General features: G+C 31.5%; 6 protein-coding genes across 6 annotated transcripts, besides 4 other annotated features; 4 read left to right on the top strand and 2 right to left on the bottom strand.

Moving 5' to 3' along the window:
• Positions 1-926: 926 nt before the first annotated feature.
• Positions 927-3,295, top strand: TVAGG3_0292570 (uncharacterized protein; the record flags this gene model as incomplete). The annotated part of the gene is made up of 1 exon (XM_001583832.1): positions 2,380-3,237. The coding sequence occupies one exon, from the start codon at positions 2,380-2,382 to the stop codon at positions 3,235-3,237; it is 858 nt and encodes a 285-aa protein (XP_001583882.1).
• A 784-nt stretch (positions 3,296-4,079) lies between these two features.
• Positions 4,080-4,121: a mobile genetic element.
• Positions 4,080-4,121: a terminal%2Cinverted (terminal inverted repeat of ISTv3 transposon ID:TVAGG3_0292580).
• Positions 4,122-4,772: 651 nt separating this feature from the next.
• Positions 4,773-4,814: a mobile genetic element.
• Positions 4,773-4,814: a terminal%2Cinverted (terminal inverted repeat of ISTv3 transposon ID:TVAGG3_0292590).
• Positions 4,815-5,469: 655 nt separating this feature from the next.
• Positions 5,470-5,943, top strand: TVAGG3_0292600 (uncharacterized protein; the record flags this gene model as incomplete). The annotated part of the gene is made up of 1 exon (XM_001583831.1): positions 5,470-5,943. One exon carries the CDS (start codon positions 5,470-5,472, stop codon positions 5,941-5,943), a length of 474 nt encoding a protein of 157 aa, XP_001583881.1.
• Positions 5,944-6,228: 285 nt separating this feature from the next.
• TVAGG3_0292610 (structural constituent of ribosome) lies at positions 6,229-6,688 on the bottom strand (the record flags this gene model as incomplete). The annotated part of the gene is made up of 1 exon (XM_001583830.2): positions 6,271-6,603. The coding sequence occupies one exon, from the start codon at positions 6,601-6,603 to the stop codon at positions 6,271-6,273; it is 333 nt and encodes a 110-aa protein (XP_001583880.1).
• A 335-nt stretch (positions 6,689-7,023) lies between these two features.
• On the bottom strand, positions 7,024-8,640 carry TVAGG3_0292620 (spectrin binding; the record flags this gene model as incomplete). The annotated part of the gene is made up of 1 exon (XM_001583829.1): positions 7,071-8,639. One exon carries the CDS (start codon positions 8,637-8,639, stop codon positions 7,071-7,073), a length of 1,569 nt encoding a protein of 522 aa, XP_001583879.1.
• Positions 8,641-9,345: 705 nt separating this feature from the next.
• Positions 9,346-11,113, top strand: TVAGG3_0292630 (WD repeat-containing protein family; the record flags this gene model as incomplete). The annotated part of the gene is made up of 1 exon (XM_001583828.1): positions 9,379-10,809. One exon carries the CDS (start codon positions 9,379-9,381, stop codon positions 10,807-10,809), a length of 1,431 nt encoding a protein of 476 aa, XP_001583878.1.
• Positions 11,114-11,778: 665 nt separating this feature from the next.
• TVAGG3_0292640 (uncharacterized protein) lies at positions 11,779-13,179 on the top strand (the record flags this gene model as incomplete). The annotated part of the gene is made up of 1 exon (XM_001583827.1): positions 11,782-13,107. One exon carries the CDS (start codon positions 11,782-11,784, stop codon positions 13,105-13,107), a length of 1,326 nt encoding a protein of 441 aa, XP_001583877.1.
• Between the last annotated feature and the right edge of the window lie 128 nt (positions 13,180-13,307).

Raw genomic sequence — 13,307 nt, forward strand, 5'->3', positions numbered from 1 at the left:
TGATATTGTTATTCATTAAACGGATATCACCATATGCAATTGAAACTGTTATCCTTCCTTCTAATTCATTTTTTCCACAATTAGAAACTGAAACATCGAATAAGTAGTTTTTTTTGAAGGAGAGCGTTTGACTGATTGTACAAATGCCATAAATACACTTTCTGTTTTTGATGCATAATAGCAATTTTGTTGTTGGACAAATTGCCCTTCTTGTTCGCATTCATAATCAACAGAACCAGCAACATACATTGAACTGCAATTGTAAAAAGCGGAGGCCTCAAGTAATGTGTGGATGTCGGCAGATGTTTTAATACTGATGGCGCTGGTATTCGTGCATTCTTTAAAGAGACAATTGAAAATGTAATAATTGCTATCATTTGCATTATCAAGTTGTATTTTTTCATTATTTGTTAAATTAATATGATATGCGTTTCCAAAATGTTCGGTCCAGCTGAATTTTCTTGCATTTGTCAAATTTGAATCGAGTTTTTAAATTTATTGACGTCATAGGAGACTTAATTAACTGATGATGATCGTTTGAAACGAATTTCTGAATATGTGGCTCCTGAGGTTGTAAAGAAAAACTCTTTCGTATTCATGGTTTATGGTCTATTGTCACATTGAATTATTTCAGTGAGTGTTATCAAACGAAAATGTAAACTATTCATTTTGTGGTTGGCTGTTCTCATTCCATATAAATCCAATTCATGAAAATATGACAACAAATAAATATATAGATCATCAAACAAGGTAAGTTCGAGCTTGAAGTGTTTATAACATTTGTAATTGTATCATGATTTCGGGCATTTGTATATTCAATCTCTCTTCATGAAAAAAAGACTTTGAAACAATATGTTCTATCTATGGAGTTAATTTTAATGCTTGTAGGCAAATTTCCAAATGAATAATCTGAAATGTGAACGCCAAAAAGATATACTTTTTATTTATTACATTAGTGTTAGTAAATACAATTATCAATATTATATTTAGAAAAAGAATGGTTATTACTTTATATACATTTTTAATATTGATAAGAATTCAGAAACTGTCTTTATGCAAAATCGACAATAAACATGAAACATGTAAATATACTTGTGTGCTGTCTAAACAAAGGAATTACAGCGGTATTTTATTCACCAGCACGAGTCAATTGGAATTCAAGATGAAAATTTGTTTGTTTCATCAATTCTTTTTTAAATGGGCATTTTGTTACTATTTACTTTTGTAAGGATTGTGAGTTTGAGCAAAGAAATCTAAAAATCCTCTATGTTCTCAGAATTGCATGCATTACATTTTGAATGAAAAGAGTTGAGGGATTGCGGAGTTTTTTTTTCAATTTTAGCTAGAAAGAATCTACAAAACAAATTTCTGTGCAAAAATGAGAGATGGTATTTAAATCGTTATTTCTATTAAATTAGTAAATTGAACATCACCTTCATATTGTCTTGTTGATGTTGATTTATCATCGATGTATGAATCAGAAATAGTCAAGGTTCTGGACTCACTAAAAACATGAAATTCGCAACGTTATTTAAAAAAATGCAGTGATCGATTTTTGTTGTGAGCACGGACAAAATTATCTATTCCGCATTTATTTTCAACAATATTGCAATAAGAAACTGTTTGGATATAAGAATGCAGCCAACAATGGAATTCAATTGATTTACTTAATTTTTGGTTGTTTCCCCTGAAATTTGAGAATTTACACACCCTTGTACCACACTGCCACATCCAATATATAATGTAGATCTTCCTGAAAGTTCACTCTCGCCGCAATAAGAGATCGAAGTTTCATTAGCATAGTTCTTGTAGTCACTACTATCTAAAACTTGTTGAATAAATGCCATATATACTACTTCTGCTTTTGATAAGTAATAGCAGGTACGTTTCTGAACAATCTCTCCTTCTAATTGACAATCAAAAAAGAGAGATCCGCCAGCAGAAGTGGAACTACACCTATTAAAAGTGCACTCTTCAAGTAGTATGATGCTTCTTCTCCTAAATGTGGCCTTAATTGCACCATTTTCTTTACATTCTACAAACTGACAATTAAAAATGTAATAATGGGCATCATTTTCAGTTATAAAGAGTGGTGTGCTATCATTCTCTTTATTAACATAGGATTCATTGCCAAAATATTCATCCCAATCGAATCTTCGTGAATTTTTCAAACTTGAGCTTAATTTCCACATTTTTCAAAAAAATTATGGAATACGTCTTTGGTGATGAGAATATAAAGTTTATTTCTGAATCAGTAAATCCAATTCTAGTGAAGATATGCATATTCATATTCATTTTATCAAGAAATTAAGAAATATCCCTCTGTCAAGAAATAGACAATACAATGAATAAAAAGTGACAGATAAACGTCAATAAAATATGAAATCTGAAAGATCGACACTTCTTGAATTAAAGAACAAAATTGCAACACAAAGAGTTAATCTTAGTCGCGAGGGTTTAGTGGATCTTAAAAATATTGAAATTCCTTCATTCACTCCTCTTGGAATTCAACCTAAAATGAAAACATTAAATGTTTCGAACTCAAATATAATATCATTTGAAACTCTTCCAGCAGAACCCGTTTTAAGTACTATTATCGCAAATAACACACCTTTAAATTCTTATCTCGGTTTTTCAAGGCAGAATCGCTTAGCAAACGTATGTGTTAAAAATACACCTCTTTCTGAAAGACAATACTTCCGAATTGAACTCCTAATTGTTGTTGGCCAGCATTTAATGAAAATTAACGGAGAATTAATTTCTCCTCAAGAGCGCGAAATTGCAAGCCAATATCCAATTATTGCTCAAGCATTAATTGAATCAGGTTGGAGCTTGGTTTATCCTTGTCCCAAGATAGAAGAATTTAGAGACTTAGCTATTCAATTCAACCTCAGGTTTAAAGGAGTAGATAAGCAATTTACAAACGAAATAGCTGAGCAGCACTTCAAACCACCACCAGTTCTCCCAATTATTCAAAATATGCATGAAACATTGATTAGCGTTCCACCAGCTATATTCAAAGAAAATCCAATTAAGCAGGAGAAAGAAATGATGCAAGATAAACAAATGCTTATGGATTTGTGCAAAGAACTCGAAAGAGTTGGGATTTTTATTCCTAAAGACGAAAACATCGAAGAAAATGTCTTTAACGCTGTCCAAGGTTTAGTTGAAATCGTTAAGAAGCTTGATCCTTGCGCCGACGAACTTTTGAAATTAACAGAACAAGATGAGCAATAATAACTTTTGTTTGACTGTTATGATTAAAAATACTGTTTGCATATCAATTTAAATAATGTAATTTAACTTAATACTTCCAAATTAAATATATTTTTGAATTAATTTCTTATTCTCCTGCTCTTAGAAGTGTGGCATATAATGATTAGAGTTTTTCCATAAAATTCTAATCTTCTGCCTATCAGATAGCAATATTAATGATTTGATGACATAGAAATATTAAAAATAGAGATATTAAAACTATAAAAGCACGATCTTGAGCTCTATGGCATATCAATGTTTCATTGGCAATATGCTTGATAGCGTAAAAATTTTTCTGACATTTCAACACAGCAGCATTGAAATTTTTCTCGAGAAAAAGTATGAGCTATAGCTGTATAGTAATTTATCCAAAAAGTGTAATTAAGGGTTTCGTTTTGCTAAAATTGTCACTTTTATAGCATATTTGTTTTTGGATTTTGCGAAACCAAAAAAAAACTATGATATACAATGTGTGTGTAAAGAAAATACTTTATTTACTAGTTAAAAAATCATTTGGTATTGATCAAGTTATTTTTTCTGGATAAGATATTATATGGATAATTGGATAGAAAATACAATTATATAATCTTGTACCTGGTTTAATTAAGCTAATTGTCATCAGAAACTTGTAATTTTTATGAATTTCAGATTTTCTTTTCATTACTGCTTTTCTTAATAGGTCAAGTTCTTATTTACGTTATAAAGTATGATATTTACAAATATCAAGTTATCATGTTTTTTGAGAAATTATGAGAAACAAACAAAAATGAAAAAGATAGGAATAGCAATGAATAGTGATGTGGGTATAGAAAATGTAAGAGATATTGTTCCATATTAAGTTCTGTCAAAATGTAAGCTATTCAATTCTATCGTCGGGGGAAGTATCACAAATCTATCAATTTTTTTGTAAAAGTATACAAAAACATATGGTGTTCAATTAGTTTATAATAATATAAATATTAAGATTATCCAAAATAAGAAAAACTAGGTTTTGAGAACACTTTTGAGATGATAATCAAAATATTTTGATTGAAAAATAATATATTATTTATCAGATATAGAATGGATTTTTTCAAATTTAAAAATTCTGAAAAATAAACAGTTTTGTAAAGTAAAAAAAATGAACGAAAACTCGAGACCTCGTATTCCAAATGAATGGGTAAGATATATGTATGAAAAACTTGAAAGTGGTGAGTAAGGATGTCAATTTGGAAGAAAAGTGAGAAAATTTTGATTGTGAACTCATCTCTAATATTTTGGCTCCTTAATATATTTGAATCATGATCTTTGAGAAGAGTTCTCAAAAGTATTCACAAAAGCTATTTTTCCTTGAAATTTAAAAATCCTGTTTATCATATATTACCGAATTCAATTCCCTACATATTTCAAAATATTCTATGAACATTTCAATTTTTGAAAAAAACATATTTTTTCCAAATATATTTATTATCATATTTCTAATAATATTTCCTAAAGCGTCACTTTTTACTTCCTCGACGATTATTTCCCTCTCAAAAAATTCAATAGCTTACATTTTGACAGAACTTAATATGAAACAATATGAATGCAAAGCAATCAGTATTTAGGATATTGACCATAGATTTCGAAAAAAAATGCTGCATATTGAGCGAAAACTATGATTATATTATAAGGATGTCATTTAAAGCATAATGAAACTATTCCCTTTTCATTTTAATCGAATAAGATAGTAAAGATTTTTGAATTAGCTAGAAACTGATGAGATGTTTTCACAAATCAGATTTTTAATCTCTATAATGCATAATTCACTCAATATCTCAATTTTGATATTGCGAGATATTTTTGCTATCGGTTTCGCAATTTTGACACAATAGCAAGAGGGTTCTATAAGCATTATTATCAACGTAGAATCTGAATATCATATCAGAAAATGTCGCAAATCTGACATTTACCCGACAAAATAGCAAAAATAATTGAATACTTTTCGCAAAAACTTTAAAAATCGATAAAAATATGAAATATAGATATTAAAGAGACTTTTTATATAATATTCATAAAGATTTTCCAAAAATATGATACCGCAAAATTAAAAAAGTGACGTCTTGAGTGGAGTCAAAGGTCGAAATTGCTAGCTAAATGTTTTTTTAGCGAAATTGCGTATTGTACGTTTTTTTCGCAAAACGAAACCCTTAGTGTAATCAACTTTTTTTGATTCATTGAATTTTTTTAAAACAAATGAAAATATACTATAGTGACTCATCGTCGGACTCTGAACCCGACGCTAACAAATACCGAAACAACCGTAATTACAATAGAAATAATAATGATAGCGATGAATATAAGCAAGGTGTCATTAGCTCGTACTTAAATTTACCAAACAATCAAAAAGGCAACGAATCAGGAATAGATAACCCTGCAATTTCAAGTAAATTAAGTGCATTATCACCCCCTCCAAAGATTGACTTCCAAGCAATCCACATGGAGCTTAAGAATATATTTATTGAGCCTTTCGATCAAAATCCAGAAAGCCATCAAGTACCAAAATATCCAACTGTATTTGACGATGTACATGAGGAAGCACCGAAATTATTTGAGTGGAAAACATTCCAACTTCCAAATGTACCCGATGTTGATGTTTCGCAAATTACTAACGCAATTCATCAGAAATTCGATATGCTACGCCTTGTCGAATTAATGCGTAAAACTTAAGTTCATTGTATTACAATTACAATTAAAATGTTAATAAGCTGATACCATTATTATTTGTTTTTTATTCATTTCCTAACTCTGCTTATTAAAGAGATTACAGGTTATAATGCATTATGAATGAGTAAATATATGTCTTTTCATATTCAGAATTTAGCTATGCCAAAGAAAAATTGAAAAAATATTGGCAATTAAAAATCAAAATCTCACAAATAAAGAGAAGACTTAGTAATATGATTATTATAGGAAATTATATTCATAATTATTTTTGATATTTTGTATATAAAATTCGGTAAGATTTTGAACATTTCAATGTAGGTCAAATAATGTTTACTGATCGACAACCTTTGTTGTCTGGAGGCCGTTGAATGAGGCAACATTCTTGAAAGAGGCGATAGTGATCATTTTCTCAGCATCTTCCTCATCGGCCTTGCGCTCGAATGTGACGCGAACGCGTGTTGGTGGGCAGTTCTTGCCGTGGATCCAGATGCGGGAGTTAAGCTCTGGGTCGATCTTAACAACATCTGTGTGCATCATCTTCTTGGCTGCGGCGGCGATAACCTTGATAGCTCTCTCAGCACGGAATCTGCGTGTTGTTCCGTGGACGGCCTTCTGGAGGTGGATTGTTGTCTCAATTTTAGCTGGAGCGAGTTCCTTAGGCATTAGATTTCAAAGGCCGACCAAAACCCCAGAATTTTTTTCTATCGTCATTCTGGCCCTCCCTCATATATGCGATTTTTACTCAATGTTAAACTTCTTCATTGGAATTAAATACTAATTTCAAGTGAGACACCGCATCTAATTTCATATTTCAATTCCAATTCTTTCGAAATAGCAGTCCATGTCACTTGAGAATCAAGACAAAGCTTTCTATTTTTATAACATCAACAAACTCTATATTGACAATTTGATAATATGAAAATGATTTTTAGTCAAAAATTTTATCAGTATTTGAAAGCTTTAATATCAGACAAATAACTTTCCTAGCATGTGTACTATGAAAATATCCTAATGTTGTTTCATATTTAATCGATATTTTCCATTGAATGAAATTTTGTATTAAATAGAGATCAAAAATAACTTACAGTTTAGTCACACATAAATTTTAACCATAAACAACAAAAAATATATTAATTAATTCTACACCATAAATATGAAAGCCATCCACTATCATTTGTTGGCTCTTTTCCGCATAACGCCTGCTTTACCTGACTAGAATAGCACAGATCAAATGGATCTTGTCCTTCTTCATCTCTCAATTTCGTATCTGCTCCATTTCTAACAAGAAGAAGAGTTGCTTCAGCATTTTTATTCTCAACAGCATAGTGAATGGCCGTTCTCTTTATTTGGTCAGTAATATTAGGATCTGCGCCACTTTCAAGTAATAATTGAACAACTTCATTTGCTCCGCTTTCTGTAGCAGCTACAAGTGCTGTTTTATGATCCTCATTCGTTGTGTTGATCTGGGCCTTGTTTTGGAGAAGAAATTGAACAATTTCAAAATTATTCTTGGAACTTGCTATATAAAGAGGAGTGTTTCTGTTATCATCTTTAGCATCGATCTTTGCACCGTTCTGTACCATAAAACGACAAACTTCGATGTATCCAGATTGAGAACAGGCGTGAAGCGGAGTTGGCATTTCTTTGTGTCTCGGATTAACTTGTGCGCCAAGGTAAACGAAGAATACACATAATGAAAGTAATCCTTTGGCCGCTGCACGACATAATGGAGTCCAAGGCCCAATTTGGGCATCTGTCATATCCTGTGGTGTTACGAAGTAAAGGATAGTTCTGTAGTTACAACTTTCGATTAAATTACTGATGAAAACTTCTGAATTATCTGAATTTACTAATAACCAGTCCGCAATATCCATTCTGAAGTATTTAGCTGCTGTAACGAGTTCATGCTTGAAGTTTGTTTTCTTCTGCGTGAGAATATTGAATAAATTCATATTTCCTCCGATAATAATATTTTCTGGAACTTCTGCATCAAAAGTTGCGCCTTTATCAAGTAACCATTTGAAACATCTCTCTGATCCGTACCTAGCAGCGAACGCCAACATCGACATAGGATAAGAATTTTCGAAAGGAGATGGGAAAAGTTTTTTAGACAAAGTCCATGTAGGATCTGATGATAGAGAAACTAATAAATCAACATCATCGTATCTCAATGAGAAACGCAAAGTTCCTCTATCGAAGCCTAATTCTAATAAATCTTTATATTTTCGCCAATTATCTTTTCGTAATTCATAATAACGCTTGTATATTGATCCATATTTTGTAATTTCTTCACATTCTTTTGGTATATCTAATTCTGGAGCGAAGTAAAAGTATTGAGTTAAATCTTGCTTGCATTTCGATTGTATATCTTCTAATGAATAAATTCCTTCGAGAAATAGGTAACGCAAGAAAATTCCCTTGGATAATCTGAATAATATTGGCTTAAAATTTGGTTCTAATTTTGTCAGAAGCATACTACATAGAAGAGAGTAAACTTTTACGAGATTCGGTCTAATTTCCGAAAAATGAATGATGTTAAGAATTAATTCTTCATAAAAACCTGGAGTAAAGTTTGCAGAAATATATTTAACGGCATTATCAATATTACTCAATGAAAGACCATTAAGTATGTCCTGGAGGTTCACATATGGAACCATTTTCTCTGGAATTCTAAAGTTAGTGAATAAAGCTTGACTCATAAAATTTTTTGAAAAGTGACAAATTTTGCATTTTTCAAATCAAGATAAATCAACTTTACACATGTTTTTTCTCATTGCGAAATAACATTGATCACATATAATAGTTTACATATACCAATTCCGATAGCTTCGCTTTCAGTCTAATTTTTGCGATATGAAATCAAATTCAAAAAATTGGAAATATTGCTAAATCTTACCCATTAATGTCTTCAATTCTTCCATTAATGATGTATGACTGAGTAAATATAATGATAAAAGAATTCTTATTATCGATATTCTCAAAGTATCTAATTAATACCAATTTTGATAGCCGGAGCTTTAAAATATCAAATTAATTGGTATACGTATGATAAAAATCTTCTGTAAATCAAGATTTAATGATCTTTTATTGAGATATTTATTAATTTCTTTTATATTTTGATTACCCATATATCAACATTTTGTCCAGGATAAGTATATAATTTTTGCATTATGTAATGATCTTAACTTGCAAATAACTATTAAGAATTTTAGGTTATGCGATAATCTTAAGGAAAAATGTGAAATAATATTCTAAATGGATCGAAACGATGATAGTGGTCAATATACTCTTCAAGGTTTGAAATTTCATCATTGATGTAATTTTGCCTGAAATAGTCAGCAACCTCAATTTCACTTAATTATTTCAAATGCTTCATAATATTTTTTATAAACTGATGATAATTTATGTTGATCTTATTCGAGAGTGTCAAATTTCAGAATGACTATGCGCCGGGATATTGTCATACCAATAAAACCAGCACAACCAGCGTCAATGCAAGAAGTCTTGGAGAGAGTTCATACATTACAAGAAAGCATATGCCAACTTCGAGATGAAAACAGAAAATTAGATCGAATAAGGGATCAATATTTAATTCATTTGAAGCAATGCATGAAAGATCAAGAAATATTGAAAAACATTCTTAAAACTCTTCGACAGCAATTAGATCAGCCGAATTTCGATCCAACGGAAATTGAAAAACAAAGTGCTCAAAGATACACTCCGCCGCAGCCAAAAAGCCAAACAGCCACGGCATCTCAATCAAAAAGATATGCACAAAGTGTGCCTGCCGCTCCCCAACAGATGCCTGCACAAATTCCCCCTCAGATGCCTCCGACTCCCACACAAGCAAAGCCAGAAACACCTACTCCTCAGCCAGCTGAACAGCCTCCACAAGATGCTCCACCACCAAGTATCACGAAACATCAAAGTTACTTAGGTGAAAACGACTTGAAATTTAAATACTCTCTCCATACTGATAAAAGCTCGAATGTTCCAACACTTGGCGCATGTTTCTCTCCAAATGGAAAGTACATCGGACTTACAAATGGCCTTTCAATTATCGTTGTTTTGGCAGAAAATGGAGAAGCAATTTCCTCCGCAATTCTTAATACACCAGTTCAAACAGTTGTTCTGCATAAGAAAGCAATCAGATTTTCACCGGATAGCAATACAATCGCCTTCAGTGGCCACTTGAATGATGCATATCTCGTTCAAGCACAAAACTGCCAAGTTTTGAACTGCTTTCAAGGACACTCGCAGGAAGTATCAGCCATTGAATTTTCTCCTAACGGAAAATGGCTTATAACTGGCGGCTATGATGGAACAATCATTATTTGGAATACAAAAACATACGAAGTGATCAAAAAACTCACACCACAACCATCACCAATAGTTTCGATCGTTACAAACGAAGATGCCGATCTTTATGCGATTGGTTTCTTAAATGGCTTCGTCGGAATGTATAATGCAGATTTCGACCCACCAATGAACAGTTTCCAAGCACACGAATCACCAATTACAGAAATTGATCTATCTCCGCTTACTCAACTTTTAGCAACTTCATCAGAAGATTCTACAGTCAAAATATGGAATATTATGCGTGGCCCAGCATCCTGCAAGCACACATTATCGTTCCATAAGACTCCTATTACAAATATTACGTTTAGTGCTAACGATACGATTATTATTTCCGCTTCTAGAGATTCTTCAGTCATTATTCAGAATTACAAGACAGAAACTATTCTGTACACAATTCAGAATGCTCATAGAGGAAATATTCTTGAAATCGCTCATAGCCCTAAGCAGAGGATGTTTTTAATGAGCGGTGATGATCAATCACTTAGTGTTTGGGAATATGCTTCAATATAATGTTTGATGTTCTTTATTTTTATTTCAATAAAATTTGATATTAAATAATGTTTCAACAAAATACCTTCGGAATGAATTTTCAAACAAATTTTGGTATATTTAAAAGTGTCTGTTGATAGTAAATACAAATCGGTGTTTTCAGACTTTATCGAAACGGCAGTTGTAAAATATGTTGTTTTTCGGATTAATTAGAACTAGAAATTAAAAGGTTGTAATGTTATATATCTATAAATCAATGATGATAGAAATTTTAATTTTTTTATTTGTAAAACGAAAAGTAAAACTACAATGACATTAAATTGGTTTATATACATTTATCAAAAATGATCTGTCTGCTTTCTTTCCTTCTCGCCTAGTATGGGAAAAATGGATCTGAAATTGCATGAATTCATGATCAATTTTGTACAAATGTATGTAACATCAAAATAGAATAGCATATATATGCTCAGACTCCAAATTTGTAAAAATTTTCGAACAATTTCGCTTTGAGACCACATTTAAATTTTATTGATAATGTGGTGTATTGATGCAATTTTCATGAAGTAATTAGAAACCTTTTGATCAGATTCAAAAATTCAATAAAATTTTATAAATAAAATGCTGTCTTATATACTTTCCATATTAAATGCTATTTATTTATTTTGAAATTTGAATAAATAATGTTTTCAATTTTCAATCAACATTCAATGTTTTAAACTCAAAAATACTTTCCTATGCGTGATATTAGATCAACAACCGCTATCGGTATTTAAGGTTATATTTTTACATTTTAAATTAATATTTACTTTTGTTGTTGTATTTTCAATCCTCTATTTTTATTGAAATATTTCCAGTTTCGAAATAATTCAATTGAATCTAATTGGCCTAACTGTCAAAACCTTATTAACTCTTGTCTAAAATTGCTTCTAATAATAATGGACTTTTCAAATTGATCTGATTTTTTATAATTCAATTTGAGAGAAATCATTTCGAATGCCGAAACGCACAGTTAAACGCCGTCATAACAAATCCAAAAATTCATTTCATTCTAGAAGCTCAGATAGCTCAGGTTCACCTGAAGATCAGTATGTTAACTGCTTACCTCCTCCAAAAGATTTTACAAAAGTATCTGATCTTCCAGACCTTGAAAAAACATCAGACCATAAGCTTATTTACGTTCTCGCTCTGAGAAACGATATCAAAAACTTTTCCACTGTTGCTTATTCGATAATTCCAAATAAAGCTTCTATTTGGATTTCAAGGGAATCGCCAACCGGTTCAAGAACAATCGATGATATTACTAATGATGATGGTAAGCTTAATCATATGATGGAACTCCCACCTTTCATTTACGATCAATATCCTGTTCCCCCGAACGCGACCATTCTTCATTTTGTAAATAAAGATAGGAAGAATAATACGCTGAAAGTTATGGAAACCTTACTTATCGACGGTAACCCTGACGTGATAAAGGTTTCGGTTACAGGTGTAAATGGTTTTGCAAACAGCTTTGTTTTCAAGCAACCAATAGAAGTTGTTAGAGATATGTCACCACCTTATCCTCATTTCCAATTCAAAGGGGAACAAGTTATCGAACATTATGGAATTCTAAGACACAGAATACAGATGGTTCCATCAGGAATACAAACTACGCCTATGCTACTCATCTGTCAGGTCGTCAGAACAAAAAGAATGAACGTTTTATCATATTTCCCAATAAACTGCAACGAAACGATTTTCCTTGAATGCTTGAACGACAAACTCGAACCAAGAAACTTGGATTCAATGAAGATAGAAAAAGGAAAAATGGTTCATCAAAATTCAAAATTGAACACTTCTTTTAACCAAAATACACTTTACCCAGGTATGATTCTCATCAAAATCATCAGACCAAATTCAGAAGATGTTGTTCAAGTTATGGATACTTTATATCCAGGTCCAGAAGTTCATGATGTCAAGATTCGCTTAGCTCTTCCAAAGCCAGAAGGTGGATACAACTTACTTACGACAATTCCAGTACCCAATACCAGAATCAACGAATACAAGAAGAATAGAATTGATACTAGACACAATTACTATGCCAGAGAATATGGTAAGAAGCGCCGTGATAGCAAGCCAATTATTGAGTACTATTACTACTCAGATGAAGACGAATCAGACGATGAACCACCTCCAGTACTTCCTAAGCTCACAATTTATGTTGACGATGACGGAAATATCATTGATACAGATGGCCGTCCAACTAAAGATGGAAAACTCACCGACATTTTGTCAAAGATGAACGAAAAAGGTATCAAAGTCAATTACGCCAAAGAATAACTGTTTAATTACGGAATAAACTATCATGTTATACAGGTCATTTGAAATATTGTTTAAAATCTATATATTTACATGAACATTTACAAATTTATTTGTTTTTTTATTAGAAAATTAATTGAGCAATGAATAATCTCAAATATTAGCACGAGTATATTATGATTTCAACGAAATTTTCTCTCAACCACATTGCTGTGATATAA

This window comes from Trichomonas vaginalis, chromosome V, assembly GCF_026262505.1.
Source record: "Trichomonas vaginalis G3 chromosome V, whole genome shotgun sequence".
NCBI classification, from domain to species: domain Eukaryota; phylum Parabasalia; order Trichomonadida; family Trichomonadidae; genus Trichomonas; species Trichomonas vaginalis.